The 25,125-nt window shown below is 37.9% G+C and overlaps 1 protein-coding gene across 1 annotated transcript in view; it reads right to left on the bottom strand.

Moving 5' to 3' along the window:
* Positions 1-6,387: 6,387 nt before the first annotated feature.
* The window catches only part of musk (muscle, skeletal, receptor tyrosine kinase), a 40,924-nt gene continuing 22,186 nt past the window's right edge, over positions 6,388-25,125 (bottom strand). Inside the window, exons 12-17 of the mRNA XM_074690949.1 lie at positions 24,168-24,256; positions 18,370-18,544; positions 18,106-18,289; positions 17,834-18,025; positions 14,641-14,789; positions 6,388-7,088 (exon numbers count right to left, since the gene is read on the bottom strand). Of these exons, the coding sequence (XP_074547050.1) occupies positions 6,388-7,088; positions 14,641-14,789; positions 17,834-18,025; positions 18,106-18,289; positions 18,370-18,544; positions 24,168-24,256 (1,490 nt within the window). The remainder of the gene's footprint in view (positions 7,089-14,640; positions 14,790-17,833; positions 18,026-18,105; positions 18,290-18,369; positions 18,545-24,167; positions 24,257-25,125) is intronic.

Raw genomic sequence — 25,125 nt, 5'->3', positions numbered from 1 at the left:
CGGGCACGGTGGTGTGGTTAGCATATTATAATAACAATGATAAAATATTTTATATCGAGGCCATGCAAAACATAGTTTAAAAACATTTCAACAAAAGTTAAAACAATAAAAATGGATAAAAGTTTAAAAAGAAATTGATTTATCAGATAAGATGGATGGAGGACACTCAGGTTAAGTAGGCCAGGCGGAATAGATGGATTTTGAGGCGAGATTTGAAAATAGTCGAGTCAATAGCTGTGTCCCAATTCAGGGGCTGCAGCCTACGGAGGCTGTAGCCTTCGGAGGACCCGGCCTTTATAGCCTGCGAAGACCGCAAAGGCCGAACTGAATTGAGACGGTCTGGTCTACGAAGCATTTCCTGTTTGTCACCCTCGACGTCACACAGCACCGCCCTCACCTGTCAGGCTTACATTACTTTTAAACACACGTAAACCAAAACCTCACATTTAAACAGGATGATTTTTACTATCTTTTTATTACTTTGCGTTGTTATTATTATTATCATCATTTTTATTATTATCATCATTTGTATTATTATTATCCCTATTGATAGAGTATAGATCTACCATTTACATGAGAGTAAGGCAACAACGTACATTTTCAACATTTGATCAAGTGCTGGGGGGATGATAAATAAATAAGTATAAAATAAAAGCTGCTGAAATGATTTAATGTCTTTTGTGAATTCCCTGTAAAAAAATACATAAATAAATAAATAAAAACTCCAAGTAAGTTTTTTCCCAAGAGAATTTACATTTATGGACATATTTTTATATAATAATGAGAAGATTCATAAAGAACTGTTTTTCCACAGTATATTACTTGAAAAGAGCCCAAACAACACATTTTCACACAGAAAACAAAATATTCTTTCACGTTTTAGAAACACAATCACATAGTTGTTGCCAGAAATCCTTCATATCTGTATAAATCAGGACTCCTTTTGGAGTTCGGCCGTGTCCATCATGTTCGGCATTCATACGCAATGAATCTTGGGATATGTGAGGCTATGAAGGATTCACCAAACCCGTCCTTCGCGGCCCCCGAAACGGAGGACAGATTCGTCGGCCGCATTTGGAGGAGTCTCAGCATTGGGACAGCCTCCGACGCACCGCTGTGATGTAGTCTTCAAATCCAGCCTCCGTAGGCTGCAGCCCCTGAATTGGGACACAGCTAACGTCATGGATGTCCAGTGGGAGGGAGAAGACGGGGAGCAGAGTGACTGAAGGCTCTGGATTTCATGGTGGACAAGCGGGCTGGGGCCATATGCTCCATGCTTGCAGAATGAATCTGAGAGAGATCTCTATCAAGTAAACAAAAGTTCCCACAATACTGAACTCATTTTTTTTTTAAATAGTAAGGTATAAAGAATTATCTCACCAGAACAAATGCCATAAAAATTTCAAACATTTTTTTTTTTTTTTTTTGGAGTCTGCTTGCTTTTTTTTTTTTTTGCAAATTATTTAAATGTCTCTTTTTATATTTTTACATTTTTTATATATTTTATTTATTTATCTTTATTTTTTATTTTTTTTAAATAAAAATTCCACACACACTTCTTTTTATTTTGTTTGGAGTCTGCTTGCTTGTTTCCCTGGTGCAGATTCAAGTATTATTTCCAAATTTTTGTTTTTTTCAAGGTATTATATTTTAATTTTTTTGGATAATTTTCACAATTTTGAAAATTTAAAATGTTTTGAAATAGTTCAATTTAATTAAATCTAAAATAAATGATTTTTTTTTTTTTAAATTGCAAAAAAATCTTCTTCTTTTTTGCAAATTAATTAAATGTCTCTTTTTATATTTTTTTTACATTTTTTTATATATTTTAATTTTTCAAATTTTTATAAAAATTTCACACAAACTTCTTTTTATTTTTTTAGAGTCTGCTTGCTTGTTTCCCTGGTGCTGCTGATCCACATGATGGTGCATCATTAAAAATCAGGACAGGGAGCGACACAGACACAATCAGGTGACCACTTTTATAAAACCGCAGCAGTCAGTGCATGAAGGAAAAAAAAAGAACTAGAGTATCGATCTTTTTACACTGGTATCATTGGATATCAATACCAATGTTGGTATCAATATTTGGATCAATCCGCCCACCTCTATTGGAGAAAAGCAATATGGTGCTTCTGAATGTGAAGTATTTCTATCTTGACTATCAGAAACTTTAAAAAGAAAAAAATTAAACTGAGGTAAAGAGATGTAAATGGTGCAGACAGAGTCATCATCAGAAGTTGTAGGGGGGGTGAAGACCACAAAGGAAGTGGGAGTGTGGCTGTCTGATCCACAGGACTCCCTCTGCCTACTTTAAACAGTTTATATCAGGCATCCTCAAAAAACACACACACACACACACACACAAGGAGACGTCCTCACACACAGACGGATGGAAACAAACACAAAACACATCCTCAAATTCAACAAATTCCACTCAAGAATGTGGAACAAGGACAACCTTTTTTTTTTTCACAGAGGAAGAAATGTACGGTGGAAACTGCCCTGAGCCTTGATGCCTACAGATCAAACCTGCTTCAGTTTACTCCTTTGGTCCCTCTGGTGGAGGGAATCAACACTCAGTGTGTTTACATGCAGTCATTAACCCTTTCATTTTCAGAATATTAGCAATAACCCGGTTGCGCAAGGGCCATGTCAACACCAATAACCCTTTTGAAAAATCGGAAAATGCTCATGTTTAAAAAAGAGACTGTTTGGAGAACACTCATAACGTCCTCACAGAGTCTTAAATAAATGAACTGTAACCCTTAGAAAAGTAATAACACACAAAAAAGAAAATGTAATGTTGTCAAAGCTGTGTAAATAATCCTACAAAGGTTTTAGTTCTCATGTTTATTTGAAAGGCATATAACAAACAATATATTTCAACAGAAATGAGACAGGTTAAACTTTAGTTTGTACATAGTGTAACAAATGTAAGATTCACATCACACCTGATTTTTAAAGAAGTTTAACATTCGTCTGAAATATTTCTACAGCTTGTCATTTCATAAAAACTTCAGTCATAAAGTCAAGACAGTTTCATTAAAAAAAGGACAATATATTGTTAATGCAGCTGAAATTCAACCCAGTTGAAAAAAGCAGAGAAGGAAGAAGCTGAACCGGACAGAAAGTTAAATTGTTAGCAGGGTTAGTGTGAGGCTTCTCCAAGACTCTGGGACAATCACCTCAGAGCAGGTTCAGGTGTGTTTGAGTGTGTGTGAGTGCCTGATTGCTCCTGATTAGGAGCAGCTGAGGGAAGTTTATTTAAGTCCTGTGGCTCCAGCTCCTGGCACCGGCTCATTGTCTCACCTTCAGAGACAGTGAGAGGTTGCTCAACAGTTCCCAGTGGTTTCCCAGCTCTTTCTTTAAGGCAAACCTGGGCATCTTTAGTGTTTCCTTTCTGTCTGAAGGGTCTTCTGCTTAGTTTCTGTTCAGCTCCTGGGCAGTGGTGGTTTCGTTTCTCAACTTCCTGACCTGTGGTTTTGTTATTTTATCCCGCTTAACAGCTCAGTATTATTTCCCTTTTTCCTCCACTCTTGTGACCTCTTGCTATCTTAGGCCATGTCCACATGTAGCCGGGTATTTTAAAAAACGAGTGTCCCCCCCTCGTTGGTTTTTAAAAATACTTTCGTCCACACGCAGCGAACAAATTTGCCGGTGAGTGTGGCTGGACGAATGCCAAACCAATAGGCAGTGTCTTCCAGACGTAAAACCAGTGCCATCCAATCAGAATGAGCCCCTGTCGTTCAGTTGTGACGTCTGACAACCAATGAAAACCATGAAATCAGAGTTTTCCAAAATCTTTACTTTAGCCGGAGATTTCAGAAGACATTGCTTTTATTGATGAAGCCTGAAGCTGCTGTTCCGTGTGGATGACAGGAGTAAACATATAAAAATATAAGTGTTTTCCCAAATACCCGGCTACGTGTGGACCTGGCCTCAGCGGTTACCCCTTTGGGGTAACTTTCAGAACCCCCTACCCCTCAGTCCGCATTTGTGTCCAACTTTCCCCCTTGTGACAGGTTACATTATGCTTAACTTATATACAGTTTTTTTCTCTATTCATTGCAAAATGAGAAGACTTTTTAATCAAGGACAATTTTACCACAACTCTCAAAAAAAAAAAAAAAAAAAAGAATAAATGAAACTCAAAATCCAGCAAGTGTTGTCCAATTATAAAAAAAAAAAAAATGAAACTTCATATGAGCCACATTGACCTGACAAGTCCAGATAAAAGTCTTTTTAAGGTCAAAAGTGAGATTGATTGTGATGTAAAAAAAAAAAAAAAAAAAATCTCCCAATGGAAAAAGCAAATTACGTTAGATTTTTTTTTCTTTTTAAGTGAGACTTTATTCATACTTTACTAAAGAGTACAAGTTTGTCTGGCCCTATTGTTTCTTTTTTGTTTGTTTGTTTTTTTTCATGACAGCCATATTTTTTAACGGACCTGTTGACCATTAAAATAGACTTCTGCCAGGACTTGTCAGGCAAAGTTGTTTGATATTAAGTAATATTTGAACGTTTCATTGAAAGACAAAAATCAACAACACACAAAACCATGGAAAACAAAATAGTTCAACATAAAAATGCCCAGAAAATGGAATCGCGGCTTGTCTATTAAAACAATCAACAGTAATGTTTTTAAAGTGAGTGTGTGCCACTGTGGAATCGGAGTGAAATTAATATTTATCATCCGGTTACTAAAGTAGAAATTGTGTTTTGTTGTCACCTTGTTTGTAACTGCTCGACAGCTCAGAGTGAAGACAAAAAGAAGAAAAATTCAACAGTTTAACATGAAATAAATGAATCACAATGATTGATTACATCTGGATCTGTTACGTTAAAGTTTATGGTCTTGCATGCTTCAGACCCTCCCATCATGTCATAAAGAAAAGATGAGTGTCACATTATCAAGACACAATTTCCTAAAAGTAAAGAAAAAGGCTTAATGATGGTTAAAGGTAGAGTCTGCAGGGTTTTCCTAAAAAATAAAAAGTCAGCTTTGACAGGAATAGTCCTGCTCAATTGTCACTTCTGGGCCTCTTTACATATGTGTCAGTGTCTGTGTCTGCCTTGAACCCCCTCCTCAGCCTGTGTGTTGATTTCTTGGTGGTTTTGGGGCCTTTTTTTGCTGGACGTGGCTATGTTAAGTGGCTACGATAGTAGATGTAGCACGGAGGAAGAAAAACACAACCCAAGTGAAACAAAACGCCAAACACATAAAGCTTTTTCCTAAACAAGGGTGACTCTTGGCTCAACTTTCACGTGCTTTCTGGAACTTGGAGAAAAGTCCTGGACAAAGAGTTACACAAGTTAGCTTTCTGCTAACCAGGTATGTGTCAAATACCCGTGATTAGCTTGTGTTACCATGCTAAGTCAGGTGCATGGCTCTGGTGCATCTCTCCCATATAGAAACACAGTGCTACAGGTGGTTGTTGAACTAAATCTTCATCCCATCTGTCAATAAAGCCTGCCATCGCTGTACTACACCTCCTACAACATCAACAGCCCACCAACTTTCCATGCACCTGTGGCTAACCTCAAGTTTTACAGCCCTGGGAAGATAACTACATCTAGAGATTGACTAAAAAGAGAATCTTGGAGGGAAATACAGATTTTAATTCTGTGTGGATGGATTTATTTAACTGACGATGTGCCGGCTTAATATACATGCTTGATATATGGCAAGACATAGCCATCAAGAAAAAATGAGGAGTTGGGCAATATGATCAATATGTGTAATCAGAATCAAGTGTTATTTCAAAATTTTATTTTTTTTAATGTACATTCTATTTTTTTTTTAATTATTTGCACATTTTTTAAATTTCATTTTTTTAATTGTTGCAAATTAAATTTCAAAAATAAATTTTTGATTTTTTTTAAATCACAAAAACAAATTTTTGAATTTTTTTAAATCACAAAAAAAATATTTTTGCAATTTTTTTTTAATTTTTGCAATTTTTTTTTAGATTTATTTATTTTTTTCAATATTTGAAAATGTATTTATATTAAATCAAAAAACTAAGACATTACATGAACAATTTTAAGAATTAAAAAAAAAGGTTTTTTTAGAGTTCGACACAGTTTGTTGTCTTTATTGGGAAGATTAAGTAGATTTTGTGGCTCCCCTGAAGGTAGAGGTTGCAGATCCCTGGGCTACAGAATGTGTTCAGTAGTCATGATCGAAGGCAGTGGGTGTGCGCTGACACTGACACTGATCCAAGGAGGAGAAACCCAGTTTGAATTTGTGTTTACTAACAAGTAACGAAAATTCCTACAGACCCTATTTAATTAAGAAAGGGGTGTATGTGATAAGAAAATGTCCTGTTTTCAGGTTCCAACAAGTTTCTGTGCACTGAAACATTTTTAATAGAAGTTCAGTTTTTAGCAGTCAGCTTCAGTTTCAGCGTTGGCGCTTATCGTGCTTTGATGCATTCGCTCCAATATTCGATGGATGCTGCTAAAGCTGGGCCTGTCCGATGGGTGTGTGCTCCAACAGAGCCTCATCAGGTTGTAGAGCTCCAGAGGACAGTTCTCCGGACAAGAGAGGATGTGACCATCACGCACGTAATAAATAACCTCCTCATGACCCATGCCATAGTAAGGCTGCATGCCATGGGAGAAAATCTCCCACAACACCACGCCGTACGCCCACACGTCTGATTCTGTGGTGTAGCGGTTGTAGAATATAGACTCTGGAGGCATCCAGCGAATGGGAATGGCGTCATTTTCATTGGCTTTGTAGTAATCTGCAGAGTAGATGTTCCTGGAGAGGCCGAAGTCGGCGATTTTCACCACCATTTCCTCCCCGACTAAGCAGTTTCTGGTCGCAAGGTCCCGGTGGACGAACTTGCGCTCGGACAGGTACGCCATTCCTGCTGCGATCTGCTTGGAAATCGACAGCTGCTCAGGGCAGGAGAGGGACACGGCTTCCATCTCTAAGGAGAAGCTGCGGCCTGACAGGCTGGCACGGCTGAGGGTGCGGACGGACTGCGACGGAGATCTGCGGCGCAGGAACTCGTTGAGGTCCCCGTGGGCCATGTACTCAAACATCAGACACATGGGTTTACCCACTGCACACACACCTGTGGGAGAAAGCAGACAGAGGATGTTAATTCATGATATGTCATATTCAGAGCTCACAGCTGGATGATGAGATGTGCTGTCTCCACCTCAGAATTCAAAGAGGAGGAACAGAAATATCCAACCACACCAACACATCACTAGACAAGTTTCTTTTTTTCAGCTGTATCATTAAATGAGTTCATTCACCGTTCAAGGTAAATAAATCTCCAGACGAGACGTAAATACAGACTTAACCATCTGTGAAGTGTACTCACAAATAAACCCTCGTGCACACTGGGTGTACAGTCTCATAGGAGCAGCCCTCTGATGTAAACATGAGACATTTCTAAACTGACCTTGCGCTTTGGGAAAACAAGAGCAGTTAAAGAGAATTTATCAAGGAGTGGTTCAAGAATGTCTGTTCTTTTTTTCATCTGAATTAAATCATGATTAAATTGAAGCTTCTGGAAAGTACAAATGTCATCTTAATTGGACAGCAGGGGTTTATCCTAAGGATGGACATATTAATCAAAGTTTATTCCCTTTAAATGCAATTTCAGAGTGGTTTCCTTTAAATGCAGCCAAAGCAAACTTTCTACAACTGCTCTGAGGCTCAGGAGGGAATTCAATAAATGCTCGCCAGACTTAAAGTCACGAGTAATTTGATTTAGAGGAGCTGTGAGGAGTTTCAAAGTAATTTGAAGAAGTCTTCCTCTAGATATATGCCTGATCATAATCCAGACTTTAAAATGAGATTATCAGTGCCAATAAAGGTTATTTTAAAATGCTACTTCAGGATTGAGCAGGACTGGATTGGCACGTCGAAGTCTCTATGACGAAGTTTAGAAGTGATGGTGAACATTGGAGCCTAAAGCCCTGTTTCCACCAAGCAGTCTGGTTTAGATCAGTACGGTTTGGTACAAGTTGGATCGGTTAGACCGGATTGTGTTTCTGTTTCCACAGCCAACCGTGCCCCCTGGTGGTAGGCGGTGTGTATGCCGATAGCTGCATCAATTAAATAATAGTCCAACACAGTGTATTCCACTCTGATCAGTTTAGTCTGGCACCCAGACAGAAGGGTCCCAAAGAGTGGGACGACTTGTCTAGGTTATTAGGAGATCTGTCCTGGGATTAGTCACTGGAAACGCCACAAAATGTGCGCCGTACCAAGACGAACTGAACCAGACTGCTTGAATGAGAGAGAGAAAAAAATTATAGAAGAAAGATAAACAGAGATAGAGCACGAGCTAAAGGCTAAAAGTGCTAAACTGTTTGTGCTAATGTTCATTCCAACCCATAGTCAGCAGCTATTCTGCAGTGGTCTGTTTAAACTTGAGAGTCTATCAATAAAATGAAGAGTGAGGTTACGTTAGCTCTGATTGGTAGACAACTGGCAGGACATAAACCCATGATTCACTAACGTTACACATCACCAGTGTTGGGAAAATTACTTTAAAAAAATGTCACGAGTTATAGTTACTTATTACTGTCCCCAAAAAGTAACTGAAGTAGTAACAGAATTACTCCATCAGAAATGTAATTAGTGACCAGGGAAAGTAATTATTGGGTTACTTAATTTTTTTCACGTCTGTTCTCGCCTTTTCCATCTATTACGTTAATGTAGTGTCTGCACTCCCATCCTGAAAACGTCTGTTTTAACCTGACAGATCGCTCTGGACTAGCATGTGTTAAATCTGCAGCTCCTGTCCTGTGTCTGGCTGAACGAGCCAGGTCAGACAGACCTGCCAACACTCCTGATTTAGAAGGGATTCTCCCACTTTTTAACCCTGTCTCTTGATCCTGACTTGTAATTTCTCCAGATTAACCCCTTATTTTTAAGTCTGCTCTTCTCTAATATTTTTTCAGCTAGTTGTTTTTCGGCTAGTTGTGCCTTACATTTAAACCTCAAAAGTATCCGCCCCTCTCCCTGGAGTTGGTTTGATTCAAAGACGCTGCATGAGATCCTCTCTGACTGCAGGTTACACAGACACTCACAGGTAGCTGTGTGATATTTGTTGCTGAAAAATACAGACTGCCAGTTGCGCTAAATACTTACAAACTGACAGTGTTTCCTTGTTGTCACGTTAGCCTACAGATACGTCGAAGCACCAGGCTGCCGATAGCACTACATATAGCCAGCTACTGCAGTCCAATTAAAACTGATCCTTCTCACAGCATCTTTAAGCAAAGGATAGTGAACTTCAAATCCATCCTTTTTGCTACTTCAGAGACAATAACAGGTTTTATCAATCAAACATATTCATGTAACTCATAAAGCATGTGTTCCTCTGAATGTGTTTGGTAATTTATGCTGTGAAGAGAAATAAAAGCACACACAGTTTAAGTCCAAGCTACCCTGCATCAGTTGTAAACGTCTCATTCATAAAAACTGGCATTAATTTTGACTCCAGTTTTGACTTCTTTATAAGCCTTTGGAAAATATAATAATAATAAATCACCAGATCTGCCAACAGTTAGAAAAACTGAGCATCAGGCTGAGGTTTGAGTTTCTCTTTCTGTTGACAGTTCGAGCTTCAGCCCTCCAGATTTTTCCAACTTTTTCCATTACAACCAGTGATCAGTGTACTCGTGGTCCGGGTGCAGCAGTGTACTGAGCCTGATGTGTTTCTCTGTTTCTCACTGACCTCTCTGTAACCCATTCAGGAACTCTGTCAAACACAGAATTACACAACCTCTTGGTTTCTGTCGCTCATTTGTTTCTGAGGCAGAGTTTTGGCGGTTGCCGTATTGGAAACGCCACCTCAAGCCAACTTTCGGTCCACGTAGTGAAAGGCAGGGTTGAGGTTGGAATTTAGCCGCCGTGCTAACAGCTGGAGTGTGCCTGCCTGTCAATCAAGTCAGCCATGGCCTCCATAACAGACCTCAAAGTTAAATATCTTCAAAAAGAATGAGTGATTAAACAGACTAAACAGCCTTATGTTATGTATCTTATATTAATCAATTATTATTAATCTTTATGGCCCTTTACTATAACCATAAAGCACCACCACCCAATGTGCTTTACAGCAGTGTCAGGATTAACAGTGCAACAACTATTAATCAATACAAAAAAAATTAATAAATAAATAAGATGCAACAGAGCTATATGTGATTTTTTTTTTCTTTAGAAAGGATAAGAAAATAAAACTGAGTGTGAACACAATGCAGGGTAGCTCTAGTCAGAATCAAAATAAATTTTAAAGAAGTCTTCAGCTTAGACTAGTCCCTAACCCAAAAAGTTAAAACAAAGTTCAAAATTTAAAAGAAATTGCAAAAATTAAGAAAAAGTTTGAATTTTTGAGAAAAATTGCAAAAATCAAGAAAGTTTGAAATTCAAAAAATTGCAAAATTTAAAAAAGTTTAAATTAAAAAAGCATAAATAAAGAAATAAAGAAAAAGTTTGTAATTTAAAAAAAGGCATAAATTAAGAAAAAGTTTGAAATTTAAAAAAAAAAGAAATGCATAAATTAAGAAAAACTTTACTACTTGAGAAAAATTCAAAATTTAGAAAAAGTGGAAAATTCCAAAAGGTTGCAAAATTAAGACAAATTTTAACATTAAAAAAATTGCTAAGTTTAGCAAAAAATTGAATTGAAAAAAAATTGCAAAATTAAGAAAAAGTTTGAAATAAAAAAAAATACAAAAAAGTTTGAAATAAAAAAATGCATGAATTAAGAAAGTTTTAGAAAGTTTAGATCTAAAAAAGTTGCAAAATTTTAGTAAAAGTTTTTAACTTAAAAAAATGTAAAAATGAAGAAAAAGGTTGAATTTTTTTGATAAAATGCAAAAATGATTGATTTAAAAAAAAAAAAAAGATTTTATTTAGTGGCAGTGTCTTTAACCATCAATTCCCTCTGTAAGAAAAACAAAACATCTTTATTTCAATAAGATTTTTTCAAGCTACAAGGAGCCACTGCAAAGGAGTCAAAGAGCAGCATGAGGCTCCAGAGCCGCAGGTTGAAAACCCGTGGCGTAGTCCCGTATGGAAACATCATTAAGACTAGAACAAAAATGAAACAGAACATATGCAACAAGGCTATCTTAAAACAACAACAAAAAAAGGTGCCATATTGTGGTCCCAGAGAGGTCCCTAACAAAACCAACAAAATCACTAAGCCTTCAGTTTTATATCTAGTGTCTGGAGCCCTTTTCAGTTTCTTAACTGTGATATTTCACCATGTCACTGTGATGTGTCTTGGAGACCATGCTCAGTCAGTTCATGTCCTGAAGGTCACGGAGAAGGACAGACCTCCAGAGGACAAGCTCTGATTACTCCCATGAGTGTGTGCATGTGTTGGTTCAGCAGTAGCAGGCCTGCCTGAAGGTCACTGGTTAGATCAAAATGGTTCACTCCCACACTAAATATGAGTCCCAGCTGCTGATGCATGAGTGGCAGAGTAATGACATGGAGACATATGGCACATCTAATTCTGACACGTGTCATGAATGGCACATATATTTTTACAGGTAATGAACAGTGTATTATTAGTCCAGAGGGTTAACTCAGAGTTAACTAAATAATCAAATTAACTCTTCTTTCAGAGCCCTCTGTGCTCCAGTGCCTCACTTTACATTGGAGTCCTCTAAAAAAACTGAAGAGAGGACACATTACACCATAGTGTGCTACTTTTTTTCTTCTTGTGATGAATGTTGACTCAAATGCTGGAGCCGTAAAATGAACCAATGCAAACAAACTTCTCTCAGCACAGCCAATGACCAATGGCTGGGTTTACTCACTGACAGTATTCTGTGTGTGTGTGCGTGTGTGTGTGTGTGTGTGTGTGTGTGTGTGTGTGTGTGTGTGTGTGTGTGTGTGTGTGTGTGAGCGTCTTCCTGGAAGGAGACTGGAGTTTAATCTGTTTGCATTAGATTAAATATGCTGCATTAGCCTTGATGAAAAATTAATAGAGGGCATTTGTTCACTCAGGCCAACAAAGGCACTTTTGTTAAGCTCCACTTGTTTACAGCCAAACAGTCTTATCTGTGTCTCTGAAGGCTTTTTCACAACCACAACAGAGAAAAACTCAGATTACTTCAGTGAGAAGAACAAAAGCATAGTGATGTTTGGGTAGACACTCTGTGCTCTGCTAAATGAACCAGGGCTTCCCAAACTTCTCATACTGTGTATACCCAAAACCGGGGTCTGCAACCTTTTCTTTCATTGGGCCGAAAGTCATTCCAGGGCCACAAAATATACTTTATCTCCATAATAACTACCAGACAGTGTATAAATTCTATATATACTATTCAAATCTAAAAAAAGAAGGAAAAAATACTTTTCTTGACAAGAAGCTTTTTAAATTTCTAAAATTAAACGTTTTATGTCTACATTTTTATTTTCAATAGATCTGCAACAAATAATATAATTAAAAAAAAAAAAATCAATTTGGAAATTTCAAAATAAAAAAATAAATTCAATAAATTTGCAAAAAATGTAAAAACATTTTAGAGAACTTTGAAATTTCAAAAATTTAGCAAATTTATTTTTCTGACATTAAAGAATACAAAAAAATCACAAATTTTCAAATTTGCCAAAATAAAAAAGTAATTAAAAATTGCAAGAATAAAAACATTTTTAATATCAAAATTGGAAAAATATTGAAAAAAAAATTAAAACCATTCTTAAATTTCAAACATTTTGAATTTTTAAATTTCTAATATATTTTAATAGTATCGCTCAACTCATATTTTGTTGTTTGTTAGTTTCTTGCCACATATTAAGCATGTGTTTTAAGCCGGCACCATGGCAGTTAAAGTAATCCATCCACACAGAGTTAAAATCTGTATTTTCTTCCAGATGAGTCTTTTTGTAGATGTAGTTATCTTCCCAGGGCTGTAAAACTTGAGGTTAGCCACAGGTGCATGGAAAGTTGGTGGATGTTGATGTTGTAGGAGGTGAAGTAGAGCAGTGGCAGGCTTTATTGACAGATGGGATGAAGATTTAGTTCAACTAAATGTTAACGCAGGATTTTATTTAGTGTCAGTGTCTATAATCATCAATACCCTCTGTGAGAAAAATAATCTTTATTTCAAAAAATATATATATTTTAAGGCTACATAAGGAGCCACTGCAAAGGGGTCAAAGAGCTGCAGGTTGCAGACCCTTGCCCTAAAGCAACAGACCCAGAGGCTGGAAACCCACAGCAGAATATAACCCCATTAAAGCGATCCAAAAGCACACATTATAACTCCATAGAAGACAGCAACTGCTCAACAACTACGACAGTTTTTATATAATAAGTAATTCTCATGTTTAGTCCTCAGCAGGGAGTGGAAATCCAATGCCAAGGGAACATCTGCAAGTTTCACACGAACCTAAAGCCAAAGATACGTCATTTAACTCCTCTGCAAACATCAGCCCACCTACATGTACGCAGCCCCTTACTGTGGGAACGAATGGAATAAACCAACACAAGGCTTGATGACTGAAATCCAAAAGCAAAATATGGGGAGTGTATGAATTTGTTGTGCAATATCAGCATGTGATAGAGACGACAGATAAACTGAAGAAGAGTTAAGTTACTAACGCGTTCACAAAAAGTGTGAAACTGTAAACTTAACCTTCTTTTTATGGCTCTACATGTGGATGCACATCAGACTGTTAATTCACCAACCAACATGAATGTTCTCTCCAATTTCTCTACCTGCTTCAAGATGCTATGAGGAGGATCTGTTTTAATTGGACTGCAGTGCCACCTTCTGGCCTGGAGTCTCACACACTGTCGTAAGATGTGACTTTTTACCAGGTGTGTTTGTTTAGGAACAAATTTTCTTTGTTCAAGTCTCTTTTTAGCCAATACAACGCAACGTGGTAAAGTATTTATCAGTACAGTTACATAGCGCTGTTTTTTGAAATGTGACAACAAGCAAATATAAGTTTGTAAGGTACGTCAGTGGCCAGCTAAATGTAGTGCTATCGGCAGCCTGGTGCTCAGACATATCCGTAGACTCACATGACAACAAGCTAACTGTCAGTTCGTACAGCGGTTTAGTAGCTCACTCTTCATTTTATTGATAGACTCTCAAGTTTGAACAGACCACTGCAGAATAACTGCTGACTGTGGGTTGGAATCAACATTAGCACAAACAGTTTAGCCCTTTCAGCCTTTAGCTCGTGCTCTATCTCTCTCCTGTTTATCTTTCTTCTGCTCTTCTGTCCTTTTTCTGTCTGACAGTTAGGCTCCAGTGTCCACCATCACTACAAAATTAATCACAGAAATCGGCAAAGAAAAAGAAGAGAAGGGAGACTTTTCAAAATCCTCACAGCATTTAAATGTTAGAAAAGTTAGAAATTGGAAAAAAAAAATGATACTGCAGAACCATTTCCCACGAAATCAACAGCTAACAGCTGAATTTGAAATTTAGATTTAAGCAAAAAAAAAAAAAGTTTCCAGCAGGGCTCATTTTCCATGATTCTGTATCTGTTTTTGTACTTTCCATATCTTGATGATGGACCTGGAAAATATAAAACCCAGATGTGGCTGTGGCCTATCTGGGAATCTGGCCCTGGTCCTCTGTCTTTCTGTCCTTTCTCTTTTTCTCACACACCAATCCACACACACACACACTGACCTAAGAGTCGAACGATGTTTGGATGGTCAAACTCAGCCATTAGCGCTGCCTCTCTCTGGAAGTCGTTCTGCATGTCGGCTGAGGCTTCCTCCTTCAGCATCTTCACTGCGACCATTGTGAAAGACTCCATGGGCAGCAGGCCAGGCGCCCTGCAACAGACAAACACAAATACATTAAAGCCCTGATAGAAAAAACTGACACTGATAAACATCATCCTCCCTAAACTCAGAGTAGAAAGTGCTTCTCCAACATCTTCTTTGTTTATTTGAAGAATCGTTTGGATTTTTTGCAGCAATTCATCAGATTTCTTGATAACAGCCTCATAAAGTGTCATTTGAGTCCAGTGACGAGATGCTGAGCCAAAAATGAAACCGTGTCCGTGGTGTGGAATGTGAAGGTCGGTCGCTTTGAGGAAACATACGTTCAGAACGGAGGAGGACACAAATACACACTTCCTGTGTTGTCTGGCTGGAGAGGAAAACTAATGTCAACAGTTTTTTTCTCAGATTTAAACATAGCGAGAGTGCAAACCCATGCACACTCACACATACACTCACACACACTTCTGTAAATATACAAAAAAAACTCCCTCTGTCGTCTGATAAACTTTAAACCCAAGGTTACGAGCAAATAGGAAAACATATGCTCCATTTACAGTGAATGCTGTGTACTTATATTCCCAAGTCTGAGGGTAAGACTTAAATCAGGATGTGGCAGGACTTCCTGATCGTTTCACTTCCTGTTTAAAAATGTGCCTGTGTGAATTAATTCAGTGATTTTATTCAACCACATGGAGGTTTATGAATGTGTGTGTGCATACGTTGCTGTGCTCGAGTGATATATATATTCTCAGTGGTGTCAGTATACTGCACCATTCCAGTTTTTATGACTGGATTACCGGCTATCTCAAAGGACATCTCATAGATCTGCTGTTTCAAATGTCTCTTTGTGCTGTGCAACAGGCAGAGCACGTGTGTGGAGTGGAGCGGCGAGAAATACTGCTCAGCGCTCAACCAGGATTGCGTCTCACTCTAAAAAAATATATGCATGCATATCTTACTCCTCTTTAATCAAAGCCTTAGACCCCAGATAGGTGGGAGGTATAAACATATTTGTACCCGGAGATTGTACTTGAAAAGATTTGCCCAGATCTGGGCATGCATCAGACTCTTGTTGTCAATGGAAGCAAGTAAAACTTGAGCAGGACAGCACCCTGTTCCACCTCCCCATTCATTAAAACAAAAAAAAAATCTTCTTCGTGCTCTTTTAAAAATTTGCCCGCTCCCCTCCCCGATTGCACATGCTTCGCTTACAAGCTTTGGCAACAGGTAACAACGGACAGAGGGTGAAAAATAATAGGCTTACTTAGCCATGATAGACAATATATGATTCCATCTCTCTGTACAAAATATATTTGTTCAAAAATTAAAAAATTGGAAAAAAAAAATTGAAATTTCGAAGATCTGCAAATATTAAAGAAATTAAAATTAAATAAATTTGTAAAAAAAAATGAAATATTAAAAAACCTGGGAATTTTTTTTTAAATTTGAAAAATTAACAATTTATTTTTCTAGAAATATAAGATGTGACAAAATATCAAAATAAATTGAAATTTGCCAAAATATGTAAAAAAAAAAAAAATGAAATAAAATAAATAACAAAATTTTGCAAAAATAACACTTTAAATTTTCAAATAATTTCAAAATTTTACAAATTAAATTGGCAAAACTTTTAAACTTTTGTAAAATTTCCAAAAATCTGCAGAAATTTGAAATTTTTAAAAGAGGGTTAAAAAAAAATATTATGCAGATTAGCCATGATAGACAATATATGGGTCCATTTGGTCTGTTTATCCATTCAAAATTACAGAAGCATATTAGGATACCATTTCCACCAAGTTGTCCAGTTAGGTTGGTCTTGGTACGGTATGCATTTTGTGGCCTTTTCACAGACTAATCCCGGGACAGATCCTTAAACAACTGAGATGAACTGCTTCACTTTTTGGGATCCTTAGGTTGGGGTGCCAGACTAAAATGTCATCCCAGAAGGTGGAGCTACAACATTGTTGATTGGTCAGAACAATTGTCACTTCCTGTGTGACAGCGGCTAATGTATTTCTCCTGGCAACACTTAGCCTTCTTGGAAACAAAGCTTGATTGGTCTTTGTAACAAAGACCCACATGGAAATTGTGAAGAAGGCGTATCGCTGCTCATAGACTGTATAAAACATTGACGTAGTCTCCACTACTTCACCTGTCTGTCCCTGACACCATGAAATGGAGTCAATCCATGGACGCAGACAGATTTGAGATGACCCCAGCTGTGAGTTTCCTTTCTAACAGCTGCAGGGCACCTGTCAGTCACGTGAGCTCAGCTGTGTCTCTGATTGGACAAGCAAACCATCCTAATCTCTTTTAAACCGCTGCAGCCAGCCTTAAGTGGATCCTAGATAAACAGCAACATTTCAGACTTCTGCATTGGCTTCATTTCTCTAAACTGGGTATTGCCCCTTGGTCACTATTATTGAACAGATGCAGCTATCAGCATCTGGCTTTTACGCTGCCTACAACTGGTTGATATAAAATTTGAAGATTGTTGGAATTGATTGATATTTTACAACCAAGTCTTTTTTGTGTTTGGATTTTTCATATATCAGAAAGGGAACTACTGTATGACCAAGGTCTTGTTGGAAGTCTAATCTCAGGGATTAGTCCGAGGTGTTGGTGTCCTGCAGTGAGTGGCCTCGATGTGGAGTGTAAGTGACACCTATAGCAGCTCGCCTTGTGACTTTGTGAATGACGCAGCAGTTCTCAGAATGACCAGTGGCTTTGCTGACACCCCCAATGACCTCTTCTCTTTTTCTAACTGAGAAAAATCCTCTCCGTCATCCTCAAATGCTAGTCGAAATTATTGCAAACACATTAGTCTTTTCTTCAGTTAAAGGTAGAGTCTGCAGTATTTCCCTAAAAACATAAAAAGTCAACTTTTACAGGAATGATCTTGCTCAGTCATCACTTCTGGGCCTCTATACATGCGGGTGAGTGTCTGTGTCTGCCTTGAACCCCCTCCTCTGCCTGGATGTTGATGTTTTGGTTGTATTGGGATGCTTCTTGGAAGAGAGTCCCATGGTTCCCTCAAGCAAGTGACTTTGCGTGTTGATTAGCAAGAAGAGGCTATCAATAGTGCTCCTCACCTGGCTTGAAACACCCGTCCGAATGCCCCCTCTCCAATATCTCTGACATACTGGATGTTATTCCTCGGGTACTCGAGGGCCAGCAGCTTGGAGTTAAGCAGCAGGGGAACCCTCTGGTACATTGGGTTGGGGTGGAGTCGATCCAGTAGGAGCTCTGAGGGGAGAGTACTTAGCGTTGGGGTCTCCATGGCTCTGTGGACGGATGGAGAGAGTAGTGAATACAAAAAATCCCAGATGGATTAGTCAACGTGTTGATCTCATTTGAGTCCAACCTCTTCCGGTTCCTCCACTGCTTTCTTCTTCTGCGGCAGCCAAGGATGATAATCGTGAGGAAGACTGCAACTGCGATGGATGTTAGAAGGATAACGATGACAGACATGGAGTACGCCGGAGAGGATCCAAGCATGGGTGGACGGCGGGTAGTCTGACGAGGGTTTGGCGCCTCAGACTTCAACACTGACAGGACAAAACAGCATCAGTCTGATTATGAAACCAGTGGAAAACAAGGCAGAGACAAAAGCCACAACAGGTGATACCTGGTACCACGCTCATCTCGCCACACTGTGGCACAGAACAGTACTCCCAGCGGATGTTGGGGTTCGTGGTGTAACACCAAGGCTTGTCGCTGATGCCTCCAGGATTCCTGCAGAAGTTTTCGGACCCCTTCAACTCTGGGATCACATCAACAGAGAGGCGGTGCTGGTGGGGAACCTGCTAAAGACACAAGAGAATATGGAGAAATTCAACAAAAAAGGAGAAAAATGGGAGAAAAACATTGTAGTCTCAAAACAGAGGGATTGGAAACTCGGGAGAGTAAAACTCTTTCTGTACAACTTTTTCTCGGAAGTTGGTGCCATCAAATTTGCATGAGAGATATTTGATTTTTTTCTATGAAACCTCAGACTCTTTATCAAGAGAGAAAACAAACCAGGGCTCAAAAGCACCTCACCTACATTATTATTCCTGACCTTCTGTGGGATCTGTGGTAAGGTTACAGTTTAATGGCTGCAGAGGGTGTAAAATGTGCTGCAGTGAGGGGTATGACAGGCTGCATGATGTTTCTTTCAATCAGGAGAGCCAATTCAAACACTGAACATCTGGTGTCTTTGTGTGTCATGAGTGTAAGTCATTGGAGGAACACACACTCGACCGTTCCCTGCAGGAGTGGAGTTAGAATCTGGAAAAGCTGGGTTCAACATACGCTCCTTCTTACAGGAACGTCGACAGAACGGTCGATGCCATTCAGATGTTTCTTATCATTTTTTCCACACGAGACTGCATTAGCATTTTTATCAATAGCTCCTGTTGATTTGTTCATTATCATTACAGTCATTGTCATTAGGAGTCGCAGTGACTCAGTTCAAAAGGACTTGGGAATTGGACTAATTGCTGGGGAGGTATTGACATACATTCACTGACCACTGACCGTCACTCTGCACAGAAACATGCACTGATTAGAGAGGACAAAGTGCTGTTAGTGGAGTGCGTGTGTATATTTAGTAGAGGTGTAAAAATATATTGATAGAGCAATTTATCGCAATATTTTGACCTCTGTTTCAACTCTGATTATCGATATTTTCGTAAAAATATTTTAGCCAAGTTTGAAGTAAATCACGACTTCCGCACCTCCAGGGGGTTAGATGGCGCCAAAGAGCTTCTCTGCTGTCCAATGCCTAAAGACTAAGTGTCTTCAGCCTGCAGTTCTGGAGCCTCATGCGGCTCTATGACTCTTTTGCAGTGGCTCCTTGTAGCTTTAAAAAAATATTATCAAAACGAAGATTTTTAATTTTTTTTGCGTATTGTATTAATGATTAAACACACTGACCCTCAATAAAATAATGCATTAATATTTTGTTGAACAAAAGATGAAGCACATCACCATTTCTTAAATTTAAAAATATATAAATAAATAAAATAAAAAAATAAAAAAATAAATAAAAATAAAATAAATAAAAAAAATATTTTATGAAAATACAAAATATAATAAAAAATATTTTTTTTTTGGGGGGGGGGGGGGGGGGGTTTCCAAAATTTCAAAATGTGAATTATTTACTTTTTTTTTTTTTTTTTTGGGATAAAAAAAACCTAAGACATGACATGAAAAATTTTATCATTAACAAATCTTCTTGACTAGATGATTAATTACTAGAATTTAAATATGTTTAATGTTAATTACTTTTCATTATCATTATTTTTAAATCTTTATCATGACGATACAGTACCTTTTACATTTGACTTTCATTAATGTGAGTTGAGGCCAAATGGCTCCTTTGAAACGAAAGGTGACGGACCCCTGCCATAGACTGTATGATTAATTTAACCTCAAAGTCATTGTTTTCTTCTCTCTATTTTTGGGTAAGTTGGTTTAAAATCATTTTAAGTTTAATTTTTATAGAGTAGTAGAATCATAAAATCATAATCATGGTAACTTGTTAATAAAATATCATATTTATATGAGAAACATTGGTGACACTAATTAACATTTATCAGTTTAGTAATTCAGTATTTTTTTTTTTTTTTGCAACATTAGTTTAACATAGATTTTTAGCCACAAACTTTGTTTTCTTAAACTTATTCTGAAAACAAACAACTCAAAAAGGTTCAAAGGTTCAGTGTTGTATGGTTTGTTCAGAAACTACTTTTCAAACATTTGGGGTTAAAATGAGGTTTTTTAACTTGGCGGCTCTGAATCAAAACCCAACATACCCCCTCCACCCTTTTTAAACAAAAAGCTTGTTTTTTCAATAGTCACCATTTGAAGGTTTGAACTGAAGCTTTGCTGCAGTTTCTCCATGACTCAGCAAAAAATTGGAAATCAGCCATACCATGCTCCAAATGTGTAACATATGTGTTTAGTATGTGCTGGAAATAAATGTGTTTTTACAATCCAAGGGTAACATTTAACATATAAAACAACTTCGACCTCTGCTTTTACCATGTGGGACTTAAAGTGTAGAAAACTTTTATCCACTATATGAGATAAACATCCTTAAAATTATACACACTTTGATGCATAAGGTGATCTCAGACCAAGTCTTCTATTCATTTATTTTTTGTGCTGCAGATCTTAGAAGTACCATAAAAAGGCTGCTTCTTTCATGACCATAGCAAAAATGAAAAAAGTAGTTAAAATTAAAAACTGTAGGTCCACTGTGAGTTTGGCACCAAAAACCATCCACCAGGGATGTTTCAGGTGAGGAGGGAAATCTAAAATAATTTAAGTTTGTAAAATCTCAGGTTTGCTTCAGTATCTTTGCATGTTAACAAACATTAAAAAAGTAGAGTCTCAGTTATTCAACTTTTTGTTAACTTTAATTAGACACAGAAAAACACATTTCTTCACTCTTATAGTGAAATAAACCCAGATGTTGCCTTAAGCAGTTATTAAGTATTTTCATAATGGGCTTATGACTGCAAGTGAGTGTTTAATTAGCGTGAAAAAATGATTAATTTCTGCTTTTCATCCTTGTTTCAGACATATTCCCCCATAGAGAAGGGGGAAAAGAAAACAGTATGGATTTAAACAGTTTTCACATCATCTACCTCTGTGAAAATGATCCAATCAGCTTCACTGTGTCCTCAGGGAGAAATGCTTTACGCTCTGTAATGATCTTAATCATGATAGGGAACTATTAAATTCACTGGAAGGAAATGAAAGCTTAAATGCTTGCCAGGAACTAAAACAGGATGGGATTATTTTTTCATGATAATGTCTGACAGTCTACCTTTTAATCTACGTATAATTAGCACGTTAGCTCAGTAACATTTGTTTTCAGGGGGAGCACATGCTACTTCCACATGAGTGTGTGTTAGTGTCCTGAGTCAAGTCTGGACCAGTGGTCCCAAAACACCAGATCCAGCTGAGGGTCCTTGATTTTAGACACTGATTAATAAAACAGATATTTTCTCTTCTTTTTCTACAGCTCCTTTTCTGAGTACGGCCTCCTGGGTCTCACAACATTTCCATGCATGTAAAAGCATCTACCCATAAAGACACAATATGTACAGATTGCTTCCACTTTGGTGTGAAGTTGCTTGGGTATTTACGGTTACTTAAAGAAACAGTAGAAAGTGACAGAAGACTGTGTAATGATGGAAGTGTCTGTCAATGATATACAGAGAATAATCCAGGTATCTAGAACAACACCATGTAGAAAATTGTACAAGACTTTAAAATGTTTGCTTTGAAGCTAATTTGCTAACACTAGCTAGCCTAAGCTAGAAGACTTACTTTCATGTTTAAAGTTAAGAGCTTTAGGTCAATCATACATTTAAGTAAGTTTAATCAGGTGTTTATACCTCTTACTTCATATGTTTGTACTTTTATTAAAGCATGTGGTAAAAACTGGGCTACAAGAGATCTTCCTGAGAACCCATTGATACAGAACTCTGTGACAAGAGATTCCTGCTCCATTTGCTCAACATGTTAGCCATCCAGACAGAGGTTTTATATCAGTTTGGTACATTAGGAGGTCCAGTATAAAAACCTAGCTCTATGCTAATGTACAAAGGGAAACTGCATTAATATGCTAGCAGTTAGCATTCAACAACAAAACTTTGGTTTTTAACCAAAATTTCAACTTTTATCACTAAACACAGACAAGTGTAATACTCTCGCACAAGAGGGTCATTTTTAATCCATTCAACATGTAGCTCGCTCCAGCTTCATGCAGACAAATGATGTCATTTACACACTTACGCCCCCTCATGCAGTCCCTTTCACAGTGAAAATTTCTGCGTCGTGCAAACTCAAAAATTTCTAACCTGCAGAAATACAAGCATCTGTGTGACTCTTTGCAGAAAGATCACCGTGCTAACCGGGTTGTAAATAATACATGGCGTGAAAATGTGGCCACTCTTGGTAGAGAGGAGAAATTGGTTGATATAACCTGGAAAAATCTTCTGGACAGATATGTCATGTTGTAAACAACAGGCAAACTTCTTCAACTCTCCTTTGATTCTGGTAGATATGGTAGATGTTCGTTTGTGATACACTGCCCCCTGTAGTTTGGGAATAGACACCAGCCACGCAGCCCAGGGTGTAAAAAAATCATAAAAGCCTCATGCGTTCTTTCAAGCCGATCTTGAGCGTTTGATGGCCTTTACTCTACCCAAAAACGATATGGAGCACTTGACTCTAGCTTGATGCTAACGTACATTGGAAATTGCACTGATATGCTAGTGCTTTGTTTTTCCAGCAGAATATCAACTTTCATCACTGAACACACAAACAAATGTAGATAACTTCCTCACAAGAGATTAATTTTCAGTCCATTTAGCGTCTTAAACTCCTCCTACAGCCCAGAGTAGTCACTGCAAGCTGTCATCTCATCTTTGAAAGGACACTTATGTACGATCACATGTCATTGTGTTCAGTGCGCAAAAAAATTAGACCACAGTTAAAAACATCAACATAACCATAAACATTAACCACATAGCAACAATGAAAATGAACAGTTTAGGACGACTTGACGACAAACATTCATTATTATCATACGGTAGCATGACACTCTACGTTCACTGGAAGTTTACACGCCCCCTTATTTTCAACAGGCTGATAACTCTTTCCATTAGAAACTAAACTATGAGAGCATGTAACAGAGAACTGTTGAATGTAAAAGCAGCGTTTCTCAGCTTCACATGCTCCAAGGTGAACCAGGTGGAGGATGTGAAAAAGAGGGTAAGACTCAAGTTTGAGTGAATATTGAGCACAGACAAGAAAAAAAGAAAGATTTGTGGTGGAAAATATTCATGAATCATGTTTCAGAGTTCACGTCCATGTGACAGAACAAAACATTTCAGAGTGTGAGCGCGGTAGTGATGGAGTCTGTTCAGCATATGCGTGTGAAAGCTAATTGCTTCCAGAGACAGGATGTGACATTATGAGCCCCTCCCTCTCTGCTGACCTGGCACACACACACATGCACACACACACTCACACACACACACACACACACATTGCACAGGAGAGTAGTAACAGTTCACCCTAACAGACCCTCTCACTGAGGAAAGCTATAAAAACATAAAGAGGCTTTTGGGCCACAGGGAAAGAGTGTGTCAGTGTGTGTGTGTGTGTGTGTGTGTGTGTGAGTGATTGCGTTTGCACTTGTAAGCACTTTTCACTGTTATTCTGTTTCAGAGAAGAGGTCGGGAATGTTTCATATGAAGCTGAACATCCTCCCATAAAATAACAAGCATCACTTCTGTCGTTGGCTCTGCACTCGTCCCTTTAACGCTCTGTGTGGAAATGATTTTCAGGTCATCCTGAAGCCACTGCGTCAACATTATAACTATAACATCTATACTGTTGCTATAGAAACACAAACCACTTTACCTGCTGGCTCCATGACTGGCACGGTGTCCCTGACCTCGTCACGTTAACGCGGCCTTGGTAGAAACGGCCTCTTTCGTTGTAGCAGGTAGCTGTTGATTACAAACAGGATTCAAGTTGGATTTATTCACGTCATTTTTTTTCACTGATTATTGTTTTATAAACTCTGACATCACTGTGGAAGATTGGTTTTGATCTTGGCGCCCATACAGTTTGGCTCTAGGGCCCATCACTCTGCAGAAACAGCCAACGGTTTCTTTGTAGAGGCCATGAGGGAGGTGTTAGTGCTGTGTTTTTAGACCTTCAAAAAGCTTTCGGCACAGTCAACCATCAGGTCCTAATCACCAAACTTTTCTGCTTTAAACACCTCCTGCTGGAGCTCAAATGGTTTGATTTAGTCAACTTGTAGAAGTCAACATGTTTCTGTAAAAAACAACTTTCATCAGCTCTTAAATTATGCTTTGGGGTACCACAGTACTTGGCCCACTTTTGTTTAGTTTGATTTGTAAAGATCTGCCACTTGTTTGCCCTGACATCAAAACACAAATAAAAGCAAAAAACTGAAATCTTAACAAATGTTTTTGACTAATTTTAAGTAAAAATTGTCTTTTTAGACTTGATAAGAGCCAAATTCAACTGGTCAGTCCAGAAAAACGTCTTGTTTCAAGGTATTTAAAGGCAAAATGAGGTCTGAATTACTTGTAAAAGTAAAAAAAAAATCTGAAAATGGAACAAGAAAAATTTTCCACATTTTGCTTAAAACTAGAATAATGTCTTAATACCAGTAACTTTTCTATGGAAGAGGATTAGGGCACTGGGAAAAAGAAAAGAAAAATTAAATAAATAATAATCAAAAAAAAAGCTTAAAAAACCCCAAAAAACTCCATTTTATTTTTTATCATTATTTTATTTTTTTTTATTTTTTTTGGAGTTCTGAGAAAAAAAAGTCAGAATTCTGTCT

The sequence above is a fragment of the Halichoeres trimaculatus genome, unplaced genomic scaffold, assembly GCF_033239565.1.
Source record: "Halichoeres trimaculatus isolate MK-OKI-2021-1 unplaced genomic scaffold, fHalTri1.1 fHalTri1_scaffold_16, whole genome shotgun sequence".
NCBI lineage: Eukaryota > Metazoa > Chordata > Actinopteri > Labriformes > Labridae > Halichoeres > Halichoeres trimaculatus.
The sequence above is the reverse complement of the archived record's forward strand: the minus strand, read 5'-3'. Positions and strand labels throughout refer to the sequence as shown.